Source organism: Arvicola amphibius, chromosome 1 (assembly GCF_903992535.2).
Source record: "Arvicola amphibius chromosome 1, mArvAmp1.2, whole genome shotgun sequence".
In the NCBI taxonomy this organism is placed as follows: Eukaryota; Metazoa; Chordata; class Mammalia; order Rodentia; family Cricetidae; genus Arvicola; species Arvicola amphibius.
The window spans coordinates 129,997,627-130,018,517 of record NC_052047.1 but is presented as its reverse complement, the minus strand read 5'-3'; the positions used below and the strand labels follow the sequence as shown (position 1 = coordinate 130,018,517).

The 20,891-nt window shown below is 48.6% G+C and overlaps 1 protein-coding gene across 3 annotated transcripts; it reads left to right on the top strand.

The window, feature by feature from the left end:
- Positions 1-54: 54 nt before the first annotated feature.
- Positions 55-10,242, top strand: Znf668 (zinc finger protein 668). 3 transcript variants are annotated; one of them, XM_038336853.1, is made up of 3 exons: positions 55-139; positions 7,600-8,268; positions 8,875-10,242. In XM_038336853.1, the coding sequence occupies exons 2-3, from the start codon at positions 7,622-7,624 to the stop codon at positions 10,085-10,087; spliced, it is 1,860 nt and encodes a 619-aa protein (XP_038192781.1). In that variant the 5' UTR covers positions 55-139; positions 7,600-7,621; the 3' UTR covers positions 10,088-10,242. The 3 variants fall into 3 exon arrangements, with proteins under 3 accessions (XP_038192781.1, XP_038192799.1, XP_038192791.1); XM_038336871.1 differs by lacking the exon at positions 55-139 and adding an exon at positions 140-273; XM_038336863.1 differs by lacking the exon at positions 55-139 and adding an exon at positions 666-777.
- The last annotated feature ends 10,649 nt before the right edge of the window (positions 10,243-20,891 follow it).

Sequence of the window (20,891 nt, the reverse complement as noted above, 5' to 3'; positions counted from 1 at the left end):
CTTCCGCTGTCTGGCCGCCGGCCCCGCCCCTAGCCTCCCTCCCGCTGGGTCCTAGCGCCGGCCCCTCCTCGAGTGTCCCGGGCTCTGCCGGTGCTGGGCACCGCCGCCCATGCTGCGGAGCCTGTGGAAGTCGCACCAGGTAGGACGCGTCTGCGGGAAGTCGCAAGGGTCTCAGGCAGCGGCCACCAGCGCGGTTTGAGCTGCCTTCAGTCTCCCCGCCAATGCCGAGCGGACGGAGTTGACCAGGCGCGAGCATCGCGGGCGGGGCGAGCGGTGAGCGGTCTCGGGCGGGCTGCGGGCCCAGCAGGTCCTAGAACCCGCCCGGTGCTCGCCGGTCAGCGCTGGGGATGCCTAGGCTCGGCCGACGCGACTGCCGGGCTTGCACCGCGCGGGCCCGGGGGTCCTAGAGTCCGCCATGTTACGGGCTTTTGTCTGTGTGGCGAGGGCCTCCTAGCCAAGTCCTCCGCGTCTGCGCGCCCCCCTCCCGGTCCGAGGTCTCATCCGCCCCTCCCGCGGTCCTAAAGAACGCCATTTTGCAGGCCTTTGTCCTGCTTTCTCTCCTCTGTCCATTCATTTGTTCATTCCTTCCTTCTTCATTCATTCTGTCTTGCTACGCTCGCCGAAGCCACGTTATCCTAGGGTTTAGTCCCAAATGAGTCAGCATCCAGCCCCGCTCCGCAGGGGCTGCCTGTCTGGCGTGGACACCCGCACAAACACGGTTGCAGAGAGCGAGGAGCGCTGGGTTTCTGCAGCTCTTGTCCCTCCTCAGAGAGTCTGGTAGGCCCTACCGCCCTGCAAACTCCCGTTTGCTTCAGGGGCCCCATTCGATTGAAAAAATTGAGGTCCAGAAAGCTACTCATCCTTCATCTTTACTGCTCGTTAAATGTTCTTAAGGGCACGGAGTATTGGGGAATGGAGCATTGGAAGCATGCACGAATCTTCCCGTGGGAAAAGGAAAAAGAGGGCTCCAGGGCAAAGGGAATTGCTTATGGAGGTGGTAAAGTTTGTGAATTGTGGATGGAACGTAGGTTGCTGACCAGAGGAAACACCGCCCCAGAAACTGGCTGGGAAAATGGGATCATTTTTGAGCTAACTCAGAAGGCCTAGGATACAATTAAACATTCACCCCAGCACAGTTCCTTCAACTCATCAAAAGGCCCAAGGTCTGGTAGCCGATTTGCTGTCTTGGAGAGGTTGGGGAATGGGCCGCACTTGCGGCTGGAGTGGTTAAAAATAACCGCTTTGGGGAAACTGAGTCTTCATTAGCTTGAGAGACAGCAAAATGTCATCCCCTCACAGGCGATTAGTGACACTATGTTCCATCGCAACAGCGAACAAATCGGGGTACTGGGGTGATCCTGGGGCCAGATGACCTTGTAGAGATGGGGAATTTCGGTTAATGAAGAGTTGGTAGCTGAATCTCACAAACTCCTACGATGGAAGAGACGGAGGCTGTAGACCTGGCTTTGAATTCCTCCTGCAGTTTGCTCTCAGTCACCAAACAGCTTTGGACATAAAGAGTGCATAGAACAACGTTCCCTGGACCCTAGTGCACAACCGGATAATAAAATGTGTTAGTACTAATAAAGCAATAGCTAAGGGAACAGATGGCAGAAATTTGGGTATATGATTGCCTGGCTTCCAGTACTAGCTCAATCTATGACCAGTTACTTGGCATTTCTGTGTTGTCTCTCAAGAACTTGTTTAATTAAATTTTTTTTATCTTGTGTGTGCTTATGTGTGCTGGCAGCACGTATGTGGAGGTCAGAGGACAACTTACTGGAGTCTGTTCTTTCTTCCCATCTTGTGGGTCCTGAGGATCCAACTCAGGGTGCCAGACTTGGACGCCTTTTTATCTACCGGGCCATCTTGCTAGCTCTGCCCTTATGACTTTATTTAACTTTAATGACTTCTGAAAAGAACTTGTTTCCAAACACAGAATTTAAGAAGAACACAAATGTTTAGCCCATAACAGACTTCCAGGACTTACGAGATGAGCTTGAGTAGTTGGACCGCTGTGTATGAAATGCTGACGACACCCAGTCCATATCAGTAAGCCTGCGAGAAGTAGTTGATCCAGATGGCATCATAGAGAAAATTTTTCTTTGAAAGGAGAAGTTAAATGATAGCCAGGATGAAGATATCATTTTGAAAAAGAGTCTATGAGGTGTGGTGGTGCATACCTTAAAATCCCAGCACTTGGGAGACGGGCAGACATAGCTCTGAGTTCCAGGCCAGCCAAGGCTATGTCGTGAACCCTTGTCTCAGTGGCACAGTGGAAGCATGCTTGCTTATCAAGCATGCATGTGACCCTAAATTCAATTCTAAGATCTGCCAAAAACAAAGGAAGGTAGCTGATCAAAGTACACACCCACACCTGTAATCCCAACCCTGAGGAGGCTGAGGCAGGAAGAATTGGGGCCAGCCTGGGCTACATAGTAGGACCCTGAAACACACAAAGGTAGTCAAGAAAACCTTTATTTTTTATGTATATGAGTGTTAGCTTACATGTACGTCTGCTCAGCAAGTATATGCCTGGTGCCTATAACTGGAGTTATAGGTGATTGTGAGCTACCATGTGGGTGATGGGAATCAAACCTGGGTCCTCTGGAAGAAGAGTAATTCCTCATAACGCTGTGCCTTCTCCAGTGTCCAGGAAAGCCTTCTTAGGCGGCGGGGGGGTGGGGGGTGAGGGGGTGGGTGGGAGATGGCCGAGCTTGAGACCCGAGTTCAGCCTCCTAGACCCATATTGTAAAAGGAGAGGCTTGACTCCTGCAAGATGTCCTCTGGCCGCCACACATACACTCTTGAGTGTACGTGCATAGAGTAAATAAAATTAAAAAAAAGAAGAAGAAAGCCGTAATAAAGGAAGTGTCTGGGAGCTAAGACCCAATATAACCAAAGAGCTAATACATAAAGATACGCAGGAGATGATGAGAAATCATGGCTCTGACCAGGAGAACTGCTCGTGTAAGCAGCATGGGGTGGGAAGAAATTGAAGCTGAAAATGAAGCAGGAGGTGTGGGTGACGCCTAGTGAGGGAAGCAGGGAATTGAACAGAGCTAAGCAGGAGTGAGATGGATTGGGGATTTGCTGATCATAGGAAGATACTGGTCTTTGTCCTGGGAAGCGTCAGGATTTTGTTAAAGGATTTCAGGTGAATCAAGAGAGATTGCAAGAGGCTAGCTCGAGGGCAGGAAGGGTTCATCTTTGACTCAGGACATTTTAGCTGTGTGCACTTTTTGCATTGTGAGGATTTAAAACAGTTGTAGTAAAAATGTTTTCCTCCTGGAAGCACTTGGAGACCTAGGAGGTGTGTGTGTGTGTGTCTCTGTCTGTCTTTCTTCTTCTTCTTCTTCTTCTTCTTCTTCTTCTTCTTCTTCTTCTTCTTCTTCTTCTTCTTCTTCTTCTTCTCCTCCTCCTCCTCCTCCTCCTCCTCCTCTTCCTCCTCCTCCTTTTTTTTTGTGGTACTGAGGATAGAACCCAGTGCCTCGTGTGTGTCAGGCAAGTATCCTGACTCACATGTCTGGTTTTTTTTTTTTTTTTAAGAAATATTTATTTATTTATTATGTATACAATATTCTGTCTGTGTATATGCCTGCAGGCCATAAGAGGGCACCAGACCCCATTACAGATGGTTGTAAGCCACCATGTGGTTGTTGGGAATTGAACTCATGACCTTTGGAAGAGCAGGCAATGCTCTTAACCTCTGAGCCATCTCTCCAGCCCCCAACATGTCTGGTTCTTAATGGTCCACAGAGTTGGTTTAAAGTACAGATTGCAGGGCTCCAGAGATGGTTTGGTGGGTTATAAAAACACTAGCCATACAAGCCTGACAATCTGAGTTCAAGCCCCCCGAAAGCCATGCAAAAAGCTGGACTTGGTGGCACTGCTGTGGGGAGATGGAATGTGGACAGAATGGTCAGGAGGCTGGCCAGCTGTCTAGTCTAGAGGACAGTGTAGCGACAGAAACAGTACACGGGACCACAGTCAACAACGGGAAAGATGGGAGCCGACTCCCAGCTGTCCTCTGCACACACACTGCTGAGAGTGGTGGCACCCCTTTACTCCCAGCACTCAGGAGGCTAAGGCAGGTGGATCTCTGAGTTCAAGGACAGCCAGGACTATAAAGAAACCCTGTCTTGAAGAATTAAAAAAAATACTCTAAATCTGTGCGTGTTTGTATGTACAGACAGAGGACAGGAAACTGTCAGGCCCACTGGAGCTGTCCAACATTGGTGTTGGGAACCGAATTCATAGCCTCTATAGCAGTGACTCTCAGCCTTCCTAATGCTGTGACCCTTTAATATAATTCCTCATGCTGTGGTGACTCCGGCCATAAAATTAATTTCATTGCTACTTCATAACTATAATTGTTATGAATTGTAATGTGAATATCTGTGCTTTCCAGTGGTCTTAGGTGACCCCTATAAAAGGGTTGTTCTGCCCCTAAAGAGATGAGGCCCATGGGTTGAGAACCGCTGCTCTAGAAGATCAGGGAGTGTTCTTAACCGGTTAGCAATCTCTCCTGCCTGTGTTTTTTTTTTTAATTTCAAAGAATAAAAATACAGATTGTAGGGGCTAGAGAGATGGCTCAGAGGTTAAGAGCACAGGGTGTTCTTCCAGAGGTCCAAAATTCAATTCCCAGCAACCACATGGTGGCTCTCAACCATCTGTATTGAGATCCGGTGCCCTCTTCTGTCCTGCAGGCAGAAGACTGTATACATAGTAAACACACAACTGAAAATACAGATTGTAGCACTCTATGTCACCTTCCTTAGTTGATGGTTCCTTTTGTTTACATTTTTTGAGACAGGGTTTCTCTGTAGCTCTGACTGCCCTAGAACTCACTAGACTAGACTCTCAAACTCAGAGCTACCTGCCTTTTTCAACTGAGTGCACCACCACCACCTGGCTTTTGTTTGATATTTTTTAAAGGATTTTGTGTGTGTGCGCGCCCATGCACATATCTATGTGTGCCTTCAGATATGTCTGCAGGTGCCCAAGGAGGCCAAAAGAGAGTATCAGATCCCTTGGAGCTGGTGGTTATGAGCCTCTCAATGCGAAACTAGGAACTGGACTCAGGTCCTGTAAGAATAGCAAGATCGCTAAACACAGGGCCATCTCTCCAGCCCCTTGTTTTTGTTATTTAAGTCAGGATCTTGCTACATAGTTCAGGCTGGCCTTGAACTAACAATCCTCCTGCCTTGGCCTCACAAGTATTGGAATTGTAAGTGTGCTTCCTAGATGAGGATTTTGCTGCAGGGCTTTGTCAGACCTCACTTGGGAAAGCTACTCTTTGAAGTAGTGGGTGAGATGAGGCATGACCTGCTTGGCTCTCCATTCTTCACGGAGCTAGGTGCCTGCTGGGACCTATTAGATGCTTCCCTACTATTTCTCCTGAGTGCCTTGGGAAGGATCCTCCACTCCCTGTAAGTGCCTTGGGATAGATGTACTCCTCCAGCAGAAAGACTGAAGCACAGAGCTGGCTAGGGCCAGGATAGAAGCTCATGAGTCTGAGTGAGATGTTGTTGGCTCCAGGCTCTAGTCTCAGGGAAGTGTTAGCAAGATGAAAGGAGGGATAGGTGCCACACAAGCCCAGGCTCCTGGACCCTGGGGCAGGCCCAGACTTCTGAGCTAGGGCTCAGACACTCTAAATGCCCAGAGCCAGGTCTCAGCTGTGTTAAGTTCCTAACCGTATGACTCAACAGGGCTCTCTACTCTTAAAACTCAACTCATCCTCATCTATAAAATGGGGTCAGTGGTTCCTGTTTCAGGCAGTGTGAGAATTATGTAGGGTGCCACACCCAGCTGGCTGGCTCTGAGACGACTCGGACTTAGGGAAGACTGGTCGGATCTGGTTTGGATCAGTCCCCACGGACCCCGTGAGCTAGTCCTATTTTTACCTCCATTTTTCAGGTGAGAAAACTGAGGTTCTGAGGTCAGTTGTACAAAAGTCACATCAGCGGGAAGTGGTGGCAGCTGGAGTTGAAGCTGGGCCTTCAGTCTACTTAGTGGCACTGAAGCACGGTTACTCTGGACCTGCCTTCTTGTGGTGCTGATGTAACGATGGGCTGGTGTGTAAAAAAGGTTAGGATGCTGTGATTTTGGCAAGTACTTAATAGATGTAAGCTGTCTTTTTTTTTTTTTTTAAAAAAAAAGCAATTCTTGGGATCAAGACTAGCAAAGTCTCCTGCATCCTCAGCCTGGTTTTTGTTTTGTTTTTCCCTTTAAGAGAAATTTAGGCCAAGATGTGACTCAATAGTGGCGCACTTGTCTTGCCTGCACCGGGCTCTGGGTTCGAGTCTCAAAACTTTCCTTCCCCCCCTCCAAAAAAAATGCTTCCTGGTATACGGCTGGCTGACCCTAAGGAGCATCTCACTCAGGGCTCCCTCAGCCAACCAGATAAACTGCTTCTGTAGGCCTTTTCTGGAATAGGCCCTGAACCCATCCATCTCCCCCACCACAGACTTAGTTCAGCTCCATCCTCCTTCTCCACCCCAGCTCCTGCGATGTATGGATGAGGACATGGGTCTATGACCCACAAGGCTGGACATAGAGGCCTGGCCTGCCACCCTCTGGGCACACCTGGTTCTCCTTGCCCACTCTGCCCTGCCCAGCACCACATCTAAGCTCCCCTTAAGAGGATCTGCCCTGATCCTCTTCCGTTCATCCCTCTGGGAGGATGAGTGGGTGTTAGGACCAATGCAGCTGTTAATCCTATTTTTTCCCAACTATGATCCTGGGAGCAGCTGTGTGGATGTTGTCTGGGCTCTTGGCCAGAAAGTAGGGACTCAGCAAGAGCTGGTATCCCAGGAGGCCTCGCTAGCTCAGACATATCAGCTGTGACTGCCAACAGTAGGTCAGGCTGCCTTGAGAGTGAGCTCCCATTTCTAGAGTTTTGGAGCAGGGACTAAAAGGGATTCCAGATCAGAGGGTGGACCAAAATTCCTGACTGGGGTGGAGTCCCTGAAAGCCAGGCATGGTCAAAATTCTTTGAATGCTTGCTTCTCCAGGAGCTGACCAACCATGGGGAGGGTAATGCACATATCCGAGACCCATTACCTCCAAACATCGACTCCTCTCTCTGGACCCATCTTCCTGAGCGCTTGGAGACCTTAAAGTCTTGGTTGGAACTAAGAAAGGACGATTGTGAGAGTAATAGGACGTAGGCATTGTGAGAATATCAGGTTAGACAGTGGAGAGGGAAGGAGTAGCATATAGCTGGCTCTTTGTGGTTCTGGCCTCTTATTTACTGGGGATCACCAGGGAGACTTGAACACAGTATCAACCTGAGGACCATTAGCATAAAGGATGTAGAAGTCCGGTGGCTTGGTTTTCTTGCATGCCTTTCAGGTTTGATTCCCAGCTCCCACAGGGTAGCTCACAAACAAATGTAACTCCAGTTCCACGGGATGGAACAGCCTTCCTGAGCACAGGTCCTTGGGACATGGTGTCAGTAAACCTTCATTCATGTAAAATAAAAATAATTTTTCCCTTAAAGGCATGGTTCCTTAGATATCGAGAGAACTTTAGTAAAGTGGGAAGCCTTAAAGAACACAGCAGGATGGCTTTGGGCTAATTTTGCTTCTCTTGCAGAGAAGGCCCACTCACCAAGGTCATGGAAGAGGAGGCTACAGAGGCCAAGTCCCCAGGCCCGTGCTACAAGCGCTCTGGACGCCGTTTTAAGTGCCTGTTCTGTACAAAGACATTTCCGAATGCTCCCAGGGCAGCGCGCCATGCTGCTACGCATACACCCGCAGACTGCACAGAGGAGGTGAATGAGGTCCAGCCGAAGGTGGATGCGGAGCCCAAGGCTGAGGAAGCCAGTGGAGACAAGGTGTCTGGTTCAGTGGCCAAGCCCCGGCCCTATGCCTGTCCACTGTGCCCCAAGGCCTACAAGACAGCTCCTGAGCTACGAAGCCATGGGCGCAGCCACACTGGCGAGAAGCCCTTCCCGTGCCCAGAGTGTGGCCGCCGCTTCATGCAGCCGGTGTGCCTGCGTGTGCACCTGGCCTCACATGCCGGCGAGCTGCCCTTCCGATGTACACACTGCCCCAAGGCTTATGGTACACTCTCTAAACTCAAGATCCACCAGCGTGGGCACACAGGTGAGCGGCCCTATGCCTGTACCGACTGCGGCAAGAGCTTCGCTGACCCTTCAGTGTTCCGCAAGCATCGGCGCACCCATGCAGGCCTGCGACCCTACAGCTGCGAGCGCTGCGGCAAGGCCTACGCCGAGCTCAAGGACTTACGTAACCATGAACGGTGAGACCCCTGGATACGGCTGGGAAGCTTAAGTGGGGACTAGCATCTTAATAGATTATGACAATGGGAAAAGGGGCAGCTGGATACTTACCTAAAAATGGGAGACCTGGTTGGACAGGTCAGGCTTGGTAGCAGAGCAGAGTTCCTGGAGATGGAACCCTGAGAGCGGGTGGGGTCTTATTAGCCTCGGTTCCAGTACAGCCGGAAAGGGGGATCTGTCACTCACAGGGGAGGGACATATGTGGGTAGGTCCTAGGAAAAACGGCTCTTTAGATGGTTTGGTTTTGAAAACAGAGTTCTTTAGTTGCCTGGGCTGGCCTAGAACTAGCTTTGTTTTGGGGGGGTTTGTTTTGTTGTTTGTTTTTCAAGACAAGGTTTCTCTGTAGCTTTGGAGCCTGTGTAGCTTTTGTAGCCCAGGCTGGTCTAGAACTCACAGAGATCTGCCTGCCTGAAGTGCTGAAATTAAAGGCGTGTGCCACCATTGCCCGGCTAAATTTCTTACTCTCGGTACAACCCTGCGGCTCTTAGGGAATTGCAGCCCAAACAGGCTATACCTGTCCCACGTGAGTCTGTTGCCATCTAACCAGGGCCTCCGTTGCTTCACAGGTCCCACACGGGTGAGCGCCCCTTCCTCTGCTCTGAGTGTGGGAAAAGTTTCTCCCGATCCTCTTCCCTCACATGCCACCAGCGTATCCACGCGGCTCAGAAACCCTATCGCTGTCCGGCTTGTGGTAAAGGCTTCACGCAGCTCAGCTCCTACCAAAGCCATGAGCGCACGCATTCGGGCGAGAAGCCCTTCCTATGCCCTCGCTGTGGCCGCATGTTCTCTGATCCCTCGAGCTTCCGCCGCCACCAGCGGGCGCATGAGGGCGTGAAGCCTTACCGCTGCGAGAAGTGCGGCAAGGACTTCCGGCAGCCAGCCGACCTGGCCATGCATCGGCGAGTGCACACGGGCGATCGCCCCTTCAAGTGCCTGCAGTGCGACAAGACTTTCGTGGCTTCCTGGGACCTCAAGCGGCATGCATTGGTGCACTCAGGACAGCGGCCATTCCGCTGTGAGGAGTGTGGGCGAGCCTTTGCTGAGCGAGCTAGCCTTACCAAGCACAGCCGCATGCACTCCGGCGAGCGTCCTTTCCACTGCAATGCCTGCGGGAAATCCTTTGTGGTGTTATCCAGCCTCAGGAAGCATGAGCGTACCCATAGAGGCAATGAGGCTATAGGAGCTGCCCCCCAGCAGGAGCTGGTACTGGGACTGGCGCTGCCTGTAGGTGTCGTGGGTGAGGGTTCAGCCGCCCCCGTGGCAGGCACAGGGCTAGGGGACCCTCCAGCCGGGCTGCTAGGGCTACCTGCAGAGTCTGGGGGTGTAGTAGCCACACAGTGGCAAGTGGTGGGCATGACTGTGGAGCACGTGGAGTGCCAGGATGCTGGCGTCGGGGAAGCTCCTGGTACCCTAGGAGATGCAGGGGAGGTGGGGGGTGAGGAGCCTGATGAGAAGCCTCCACAGTTTGTGTGTCGCGAGTGTAAGGAAACTTTCTCCACACTGACATTGCTACGCAGGCACGAGCGCACACACCCGGAGCTCCGGCCCTTTCCCTGCACCCAGTGTGGTAAGAGCTTCTCAGACAGGGCTGGGCTTCGCAAACATAGCCGCACCCACAGTTCTGTACGCCCCTACTCTTGTCCCCAGTGTCCTAAAGCCTTCTTGAGTGCCAGTGACCTGCGCAAACATGAGCGCACTCACCCTGCGCCAATCGGAGCCCCCATACCCCTGGAGCCTCTTGTGGCTTTGCTAGGAATGCCAGAGGAAGGGTCAGCTTGAAGCTGTAGCTCTCTCTGCCACACTCCCAGATGCCCATTCCCAGGCTCCATATCTCTGCCACTGAGCAACTGGCTCAGCTCTCAGTCCACTAAGAGCTGGGGACAGTGGAGGCCGGCAGTGCTTGTGAGAGACACTCATTAAAGCATTGGCTTTGACACCAAGCTGTCTTCTGTATTCTGGTTGAGTTAAACTTAAGTGGAGGCTCCGGATTAATACAAATTATAAGGGTCTTGGTGGTGGTTTCTTTTGTGACAGGCTCTCACAGCTTAGCCTGATCCAGAACTCACTGTATAGCCCAGGCTCCCCTTGAACTCAACCAATCCCCCTGCCTCAGCCTCCCAAGTACGAGGATTCCAGGTGTTTACCGCCACAAGTGGTTCCTAGAAGGGTCTTGCAATTCATTGTTTGCCAAAGTATATTTTGGGTTTCTTGTGAAAGAGCTTTCAGTGGCCAAGTCAGGACAGGAATGTGTCTGTGCCTCTTGAGAATTCTTGTTGGTTAAAAGGTGTATTGAAGCATTAGTCCTGCAATGAAAACCCTATGTAGCTTTGCTTAGCCTACACTCAGGATAATGAAACCTTTACTGAGTGCTTCTATCTGTTTATAGATAGTAAGCTGGGCTTAAGCAATTGGCTGGAGAAATGGCTCCACTGTTAAAGGCTAAGGCTCACAATAAAAAAGTACCCAGCTTGTCTCTCCAGCTACCAGGGAAAAAATTCTTCCCTGGGTGTGAGACAACTAAAAAAAAAAATGATCTTTTCTGTTTATCACAGTAACACATTAGGAGACATGCTTGGAAGAAAAAAGATCCCTCTTCACATCAAAACCCATGAACTACAAAGGGATGAACCTCATTTTAAAAGTGCTGGCTGGGCATGGTGGTGCGCATCTTTAATCCCAGCACTCAGGAGGCGGAGGCAGGCGGGTCTCTGAGACCAGTCTGGTCTGCATAGTGTGTTTCAGGATAGCCAGGACTACATATTTTAAAAAATGCTGATAGGTAAGGGGATCCCTGTGAGTTCAAGGCAATCTTGGTCTCCATCAGGAGTTCTAGGCCACATGGTGACACACACAAAGTTGACAGCAGGGTTTTATCTTGGTGGAGGAGCATTTACCTTCTATGTGTGAGGTCCTGGGTTCTATCCAGAGTATTAGAAGGAAGAAGTTGACTTTCCCAGTTTAATCTTTAAATTCACTGCCTATGCAGCTATGGCTAGCATTAAATTCACAGTGCAGCCCAAGCTGACCTGAAACTGGTACTCCCGCCTTAGCTCCCCAAACGTCTGCCATCACACCTGACTGTCTTTTGTTTGTAGGGGAAACAAAACCTAAGAGGGTTTCCCTCTCCTGTGTGGCTAGCTGGTTGTCAGCGCAGTGAAACCAAACTTGGGAGCAGAGTAGTTTGCCATTTTCCCAGATTTGTGAGATTTGTATCAAACCTGGGGCTCTTCACCGTCCAGACTCTGACTGGCCTATGAAGTTCACAGCAATCTTCCCAGGGCTGTGACCATCAGTGTTTTCAATATGGCCATGTGTCGCCACCACAGCTAGAAAATGAAGGTGACTTGGCACATGGCTTGCTACCAGCCTGATGTTTTCCTGTTTGGCATTATTGATGGTTTTGAAAGCACCCAGCAGCACATTAATTGTGCCATTATGGTGTACAGAAAGAGCCCAGAGGATTTTTCAGTCCCCAATCTGAAAATCCAAAGCTCATGTGGAACATGATTAGCACTCGCTCTGCCACTGAGCTACACCTCCAGCCCATGATAACTTAAAAAAAAAAACAGGTGATGTCTTTGATACCAAAAATCAAAGCATTAGAATAAAAAATATGTGATTGGTACAAAAATAAAAGTCAACCAGTAGAGTGAGAAGATCCACAAGCAGCCTGAGTGTGTCTGTGAACTCACTGCAGTACTGATGTCCAGCCCTCTGTCGTCTTTATTTTGAGACAAAGTTGACTAGACTTCCGCCTGCTGAGCAGCTGGGACAGACTTGTACCACCAAGCCCAACACATTTATCATTCATTCCTTTGTGTTTGGTTTTTTTTTTTTTGTTTGTTTGTTTTTGAGACAGTCTTGCTGTGTAGCCCAGGGTGGCCCTTGAGTGTTTTCACTCAGCATCTAAAATGCTGGGATTACTGACAGTTTCTGTGAATTTTTTTGATGACAAATGTAATTGTTCATATCACTGGGGAAAAGATAGAGTAGTCCATAGCTTCCCTTGAAAAATGTCTAGATGAGGCCACGAATTTTATCTCCATCATCACATGAGCATACATGCATGCATGAACACACACACAGGGAAGATACCCAGGACACGGGTTATTCAGGTGTAGCCCATATGCCTGTTATCCCAGCACATGGAAGGCGGAAGCAGGAGATGAAGATTTGAAGGCCAGCCGTGGCTACATGGCAGATTTGGAGGGGTCTCAAGTGAAGTGAGACGTTTCAAATCAAAACAATAATAATTTAAAACACAAAGCCTGTTACACAGAGAAACCCTGTCTCAAAAAACAAAACCCCCAAAAAGAAAAAACAGTGTGAGGCTCAAATTTACAGACAGAATTTTGGAGTGTAGAGGGGCAGAAGCCATTAGCATGCTCCCCTTAGGGTCAGGTTACATACGTCCTCAGATTCTCATGGAGTGCATCTTTAAAAAAAAAAAAACTTTATATTTAGACAGGCAGTGGTGGCATGCACCTTTAATCCCAGCACTTGGGAAACAGGCTGGCAAGATCTCTGCGTTTGAGTGAGTTCTACAGAGTGAGTTCCAGGACAACCAGGGCTACACAGAGGAACCCTGTCTCTAACCACCCCCCCAAAATATACTTATCTTGTGTGTGGGCACGTGTACCATGGTGCACACATAGAGTCAGAGGACATCTTGGGGAGTCAGTTTTCTACCATTTGGGACCTAGGGATGGCAGCAAGCTCCTTTACCTGCTGAGCCACCTTGCCTGCCTAGCAGGCTGCTGAAGAAGATTCTAGGTCATACATTATAGCCACCCCCTTTCCTTTGTAGCTGTAACCCTAAGTGAGCCAAAACTCCCTTCCTAAGCTCTTTATTTTCTTTTCCTCCTTTTTGAGACAGAATCTTGCTATACAGCCCCTCCTCTCTCATCTTCCTGTGTTAGCCTAGACTAGCCTTGAACTAGAGGTGATCCTCCTGCCTCAGCCTCCTAAGGGCTGAGACTACAGCCATGTCCCATCAGACTGGGATTCTGTGCTCTTGTTGTAAGAGCTGAGAACCACCACGTTGGTAGTGTTGGGAAGTTCACCTGCATGCTCACATGCTAGTCACGGGGGACATTGCAGCGAGCAGCCATAGTTCGGGAATGGTAAACCAGGAGAAAAAGAGTCTCAGTGGCAGAGAGAGCAGTCCTGCCCAGGTTCTCAGAAAGTAGTATTTAGAGGGAAATCTTTTGGGGGTCATGAGATGGCTCAACCAGTAAAATGTATTTGCCACCAAGTTTGACAACCCAAGTTCTATAGCCAAGAACTGCATGTGGAAGGAGAGAACTGGTTCTTAAATGTCTTCTGACCTCCAACAAGCAGCGTGGTACATGCACACACACCCCTAAATGTCTAAGATGGGGGATCTTTAGAGTTGAGAGTGTATGTAGTTCAGCGGTAGAGCATTTACTTAGCTCTTAATGAGGACTTTGGTATAATAAAAATAAGTTGTGTGGGGGAGGGGAGGGCATGGGTCTTTAACACTGGTACTCGGGAGACAGAAGGAGGTGGATCTAGTAGAGCCACCAAGGCTGCTGACCTGCGTTTGATCACCGGAACGTACATTGTCGAAGCAGAGAACTCACTACAGAAAGTCACCCTCTTGACCTTCTGTGCACTCTGACACAGATGTGCGCACACACACACACACACACACAGAGACACGACTAAAACAGTCATAAAGTTCATAATTTACTTACAAACTTTCTGCTTTTCATTTTTAATTATATGTTTATATGTGGGTTATATGCATGTCAGTGCAGGTGTTCATAGAGGGTGCCGGGTCCCCTGGAGCTGGAATTACAAGCAATTGTGAGCCACCTGATGTGGCAGCAAGTTCTTAACAGTGGAGCCATTCCTCCAGCTGCCATAAATGCATTTTTACAAGCTATGTATGCTTTTATAACTAGAAACCCTTAGACGTAAGATACTTGGCTTGTTTTGAGTTAATTTCTGTAAATGGTTTGAAGCAGGTGGTTCAGCTTCATTTTTTGCCTATGGATTTTCAGTTTCAGAAGCATCTGTTAAAAAGACCATTCTTTGTCTATTGAATTGTCTTGGCTTTCTTTAAAAAAAATAAACTACCTGTAAATATGAGGGGTTTCGTTTGGTTTGTAGCTGGGGCTCAAGCCCAAGGCCTGGCACATGCCAGGCAAATGCTCCATCAAAGCCATACCTTCATGTCTGCCATTATACCAAAACCACACTATTTTAATTACTGTAGGATTTTTGAAAGATTTGTTTATTTCTAAGTATTTTTTTTTTTTTTTTTTTTTTTTTTTTTTTTTTTTTTTTGGTTTTTCGAGACAGGGTTTCTCTGTAGCTTTGGAGCCTGTCCTGGAACTAGCTCTTGTAGACCAGGCTGGTCTCGAACTCACAGAGATCCGCCTGCCTCTGCCTCCCGAGTGCTGGGATTAAAGGCGTGCGCCACCGCCGCCCGGCTTATTTCTAAGTATTTTGATTGCGTGTATGTCTGTGCATTCAGAAGGTGTTGGGTTCCCCAGAACTGTTGCTATGAATGGTTGCAAATGACCATGTGGATACTGGGAACTGAACCCTAGGTCTCTGCGATAAGTGCTTCTAGTCACTGAGTCATTCTCCAGCCCCCTGATTAGTACAGTTTTATAGGAACTTCAAATCAGGGCCTATGAGACTTCCAGCTTGGTTACTTTTTTTTCTCCCAACTTATTTTACTTCAAGAGTTTTGTTTTTGTTTTGTTTTCTGGTCTTACAGTTCCATTTCTTATTTTACTATGTAGTTTTTTGAGGACTGTGTTTGAGAGCTGCATGTTGGTCCCCAAATTCACTATGTAGCCCTTGCTGGCTTCGAACCCTCTATTGCCCTCCTGCCTCAGCCTCCTGAGTGCTGGAAATTATAGACGTGTGTCATCACACTTTTTGGACTTTTGGATCACATTGTCAGATTTTGCTGTCAAGAAATTCAAAAAGCTTAAAAAAAAAAAGAAATTCAAAAAGCTAGTTTAGGCTTTGGTAGTCGTAGTGAATCAGTTGATCCTTTGTGGCATATTACCATCTTAACAATATTACGTTTTCTGATCTGTGAGCATGGGAAGTTTTAAATTTAATTAGATATTTATTTTAATTTTTAAAGGTTTTTTTTTTCCTTTTTTTGAGGTGGGGGGGATGTTTTTCAAGAAGGTTTCTCTGTGTAGCCCTGGCTGTCCTGGAACTAACTCTGCAGAACAGGCTGGCTTTGAACTCAGAGGTCCGCCTGCCTCTGCCTCCCACAGTGCAGGGATTAAAGGCGGCGCCACTGCCACCTGATCTCAAAGATTTATTTTTATTGTATGCATGAGTGTTTTGCTGGGGTGTGTTTTGTTTGTGCACAATATACATACAATGCCCGAGGAGGTGTTGGATTCCCTGGAACTGGAGTTAGAGACAGGTGTGAGTTGTTATTTTACCTGGGAATCTAGTCCAGGACCTCTGGCGGAGCAGCCAGTGCTCTTAACCTCCTCCGGGCCGCCTCTCTAGTCCTCCTCCAGGCCTCCTCTCTTTTTGTTGCTATTACAAATGAATTGTTTTTTTCCTTCACAACATTTAGTTTCGTTTTGGAACAGGGTCTCATACAGTCTCCACTGGCCTCAAACTCACTCTGTAGCCATGGCTAGCCTGGGACCCTCTTATCCTCTGCTTCTCAGGTGCTAGACTTATAGACCAGTTTAAGTGGGTCGTTTCGTCAGCTTAAGTGGGTGGTTTCGTCTGTTTCGCTTTTGGATCAGTACAGTCTTCTGATATAATGAGGACATTCCCTTTCACCCCTATTGTGCATAAGGTTTCATGGGGTCTAGCGTGGCTTGGAATTCAGCACACAGCCAAGAATGACCTTGAACTTCTGAGCCTCCTGAGTGCTGGAATTGCTGGCTGGTGACCACCCCATGCTTGGTTTATTTGGTGCTTGGGATCAAATCAGGTAACGTGTTCATGCTAAAACACTCTCTACATTTGCACCTCAAGTTCATGCTAAAACACTCTCTACATCTGCACCTCAAGTTCATGCTAAAACACGCACTGTAGTCTACATCTGCACCTTAAGTCTCTAATTGCTGTTTCCTATATGAAAGCAAGTTACATTTTATCAAATGTATTTTCTGTGTCTGTTGTGATTATTCTATGGCTTTTGTTCTTTATTCTATTAATAATCTGTATTTGACTTCTGAATAATAAGCCAAACTTATATTCCTGGGATAAATACTACTTGGGCATGTCATATAATACTTTTTCACATGATGTTGGGTTGGATTTGCTTTGCTAATATTTTATTGGAGACTTCTGTGTCTGTATTCCTTAAGGTTTTTTGGCTTTGTTTTTTTTTAATTTATTGATTTTAGTTCAAGGCCAGCCTGATCTACAAAAATGAGTTCCAGGACAGTCAGGGCTATATAGAGAAACCCTGGGGGTGGCGGGGGGGGGGGGGGAAAGAGCTGGGTAAGACAAAGGCAGGCAGGCAGATCTCTGCGAATTTGAGACCAGCTTGGTCTACGGAGTTCCAGGACAGTCAGGACTATTACACAGAGAAGCCCTGTCACAAAAAAAAGATTTATTCATTTTAATGCTTGAGTGGTTTGCCTGTATATGTGTGTGTGCACCAGATGTGTGCTTGCTGCTGCAGAGGGCATTGGATACCCAGGGTCTAGAGTTACAGTTGTTTGTGAGCCCACCATTTGGGTGCTGGGAACTGAGCCCAGGTCCTCTACAAGAGCAGCCAGTGTTGTTAACTGCTGAGCCATCTCTCTAGCCCAGGATTTTTTTTTCCCCTTAAGACAGGATCTTGTGTGACCCAGGTAGGCCTCAAACTACTAACTGTGCAGCCAAGGATGACTTTCAGCTTCTGATCCCCTCCTTGCTCTTCCTGAGCCCTGTGAGTACAGGTGTGCCTTACCTTGCTGTATCCACACAGCAAGCCCCCTGTGCTGGCTGGGGATCCAGCCAGCCCCCTGTGCTTGCTATACAAGTACCCTACCAGCTGAGTTACGCCTCCACACCCCTTCATAAGAATATCGGTGTGTCATTTCCCTGGGATGTCTTTGTCCAGTTTTATTTTCAGAGTAATGTCAATAAGGTTTTGGGTTTTTTGTTTTGTTTTGTTTTGTTGGTACAGGATCTCTCTGTGTAGCCCTGGCTGTCCTGGAAACTCACTATGTAGACCAGGCTGGTCTCAAATGTCTCTGAGTGCTGGATTGAAGGCATGGGTCATCACGCCTACAGTAGTGTCTAGAAGTCTTGATCTCTGTCCCTCACGTGTCTTCCTCTCTCAATTCCCTTAACTCTGTTTCCTGCCAGCTCTTGTGTAACCGGTGAATGCAGATTCATAGGCCCTGGCGCTAAGACAAAAGCTGGCGTCGGCTTTCCATCTGTGGACTGTGGTTATTATCCCCTGTGAAGAAACAGGCGCACCCTGGGCTCAGTCCCCAGAAAAGGAAGGGGTGGCAGGAAAAGCAAGAGGGAGGAAGGGAAGGGGGGAGGAAGAAAGGAGGGGAAAGAGAGGGAAAGGGAAAGACGGAAGAAGGGAAAGGCTAGGTGTGTGCACACTTGTGACCTCGGCATTTGGAAGATGGAGGCAGGAGTCTCAGGGCCAGCACAGAAAGAAGATGGCTTCCTCGGGGGAGGAGAGCACTTCAGGCTAGGGCTACGGCTGAAGCAGAGGGAGCAACGGCATTCTGGACTGCGCTGAGGAGCGGTGGAGACCAGGTCAGTTCTGGACTGCCGGCCCAGCCCAGCAGAAGCCTTCCTACCCCGAGTCAGCCTTCGTCTTGGTCTCTCTGCTGTCTCCGTCTCCTACCTAGTCCTGTCAAGCAGACTTCAGCCACAGAAGCCTTATCAGGTACATGTGCCTATGTGTGCACACGTGTGTGGGAGCTAGAGTCAACATGTGAGCACGTGTGGGATCCAGAGTCAACATCAGGGGTTTTCCGCAATCATTTCCCTGCCTTACTATTTTACTGTCTCTTTTGTTTGTATGTTTGTTTTGTTTTGTTTTGTTTTGTTTGAGACAGGGTCTCACTATAACCGACTGGCCAGGAGCTTACTATGTAGACCAGGATAGCCCCAAACTCAGAGATCTGCCTGCTTCTGCTTCTCAAGCGCTGGGATTAAAGGCTTGAGCCACCACCCTCAGCAGAGCTGCTACCTTCTTTTTTTTTTTTTTTTTTTTTTTTTGGTTTTTCGAGACAGGGTTTCTCTGTGGCTTTGGAGCCTGTCCTGGAACTAGCTCTTGTAGACCAGGCTGGTCTCGAACTCACAGAGATCCGCCTGCCTCTGCCTCCCGAGTGCTGGGATTAAAGGTGTGCGCCACCACCGCCCGGCTACCTTCTTTTTTAAGACTCACTGAACGTGGAATTCATGAATTTGGAAGCCTGCCTGGCCAGCAAGCCCTGTGTAGTCCTTGGTGTTCCCAGGCTGTATGCCCATCTCTCCCATGGGTGCTAGCTATTCAAACCCAGGTCCTTGTGCTTCTGCAGCAAACACTACCGACCGAACCATCTTCCTCGCCCTTATTTGGGTTTGTTTATTTTGTTTTGTGACACAGGGTCCTGCTATAGAGCCCAGGCTGATTTGAAACTCGAAATCCTTCTGCTCCAGCCTGCTGAGTGCTGGGGAGTACAATTCTGCGTGCCCATCCCCAGCTTCAGACTCTTCATTCTGCCTTAGTCTTCCGCAGCTGGATGGAGAGATTTCTCTGTTATTTGTGTGATCACATTGGGCTCATCTGCATAATCCAATTTTAATCTTCAACTCAGCTAATAACTCTCATTCTATCTGCACAGTCCCTTTGGCCAGCACAAGTGATGACACCTTCAGTAATCACAGTTCCTCGGGACACAGAGGCAGGAGGGCCACAGGGGAACACCAGCCTGGGACACCTCCCTGGGGAGATCTAGTCATGGATCTGTCAACCATACAGTCAGTCACGGGGTGTGGAGCTCAGTGGTAGAGGGTCATCTCCTGGCATTTACAAGGCCCCGAGTTCAATCCCCAGAATGGAAGCAAAACAAACCCACAAACCTTTTGCCATGTAAAGGAATATATTCATAGACATTAGGACATGGACTATTCACGGGGCTGCTACTTTACTTAGCACATCTCCTGGCCTTCAAAGATCCATGTCTGTCCCACATGCAAAAAGACATTCCCCAAAATTCTAACCCTGTCAAAGTCCAAAAAAGTCTCCTATTCTAAAACCCCAAGTTTTATCAGTCATCAAAATCAGAAGGAGGTCCCACTGTGGGTAGAGTCCGCCCCGCAGTGCGGTTTCTGTGGATACAGTCTGCCTCGCAGTGTGGTTTCTGTGGGTATGGTCCACTCCACAGTGTGGTTTCTGTGGGTAGAGCCCGCCCCGCAGTGCAGTTTCTCAGCCGTGGACCTGTGCAACTCAGCCCTACAGTGTTCACCCAGCATGCATGGTGACCTGGGTTCGTTCCCAGCACTGCTCCCCACCAACAGTGGGGTGGGACAAGCACAACCCAACAACTGCAGGCACCTGGAAGGTGGAAGGGGAAGGGAAGCTACCACCCGTTGGAAGCAATGTACAAAAATCCATTTGAAGGGCGGGAGAGATGACTCAGTATGTAAGAGTAATCACTGCTTTTGCGGAGGATCTGGATTTGGTTCCCAGAACCCCTATCAGGTAGTTTACAACTGCCTGTAACTCCAGATCCAGGGGATCCAATGCCTCTGGCCTCCTTGGGTTTAACACAGATACACATAAATTAAAATATATGACCCTTTAAAATATTTTTAAACCCACCTAGGAGCTAGGTGTGGTGGCATTTGACTTTAATCCCAGCACATGAGAGGCAGAGACAAACAGAAGATCTCTCTGAGTTCAAGGCCAGCCTGGTCTATATAGTGAGTTCCAGGTCAGCTGGAGTTACAAATTTAGGTCATGTCTCAAAACACAAACAAAACTCCACACTTGGAAAACTCTCTTGGGTTTTCAGAGTGGAAATAATCCTTCATGGCTGTGTCCTGCCCTCTGGGGCCCAGGGCCAACTGGCATAGTCATCTCTCCTAAAATGGTTCCTGCGAGAGACGCTAGGACAGCTGGCTCCGCCATCCTCGCACTTTCACTGCATTTCTTGTTTATTTACTTTTTTTTAAAGACGAAGTCTCACTATGTAACCCTGGCTAGCCTGGAACCTGCACTGTAGACCAGGCTGGCCTCAGGCTCAGAAATCTGCCTGCCTCTGCCTCCCACTTGCTTGGACTTAAAAGGTCCATCCCGACTCAGGCCTTTTCTTTGGAGACAGTCTGGAAATGCAGCCCAGCCTGGAATCAGATTCTCCACCCTTTGCCTTAGCTTCCCTCCCCTCCAAAGGTAAGAGCTTTCTGCCATCCTCTTTTCCATAATGCCTATTACAGTTTGAGAATATCCTAACAATTTATTCACCTGACTTCTCCACTAACGACACCATGTATAAAAACAGAGACCTTGCTTTTATTTCTAGTTTTCTTCCCCAGGCACCTACAATAACGTCTGGAACATAAATCTTGCTCAATAAAAATTTCATGAATCAATTGCTAAATTGAGTTAAATGTGGACTAG

What these genes read in the sequence shown, in the direction of transcription:
- Znf668 (XM_038336853.1), top strand. Translation starts at nt 7,622, where the DNA reads ATGGAAGAGGAGGCTACAGAGGCCAAGTCCCCAGGCCCGTGCTACAAG. An exon ending in GACTTACGTAACCATGAACG is followed by an intron (nt 8,269 to 8,874) that starts GTGAGACCCCTG and finishes GTTGCTTCACAG; the next exon opens with GTCCCACACGGGTGAGCGCC.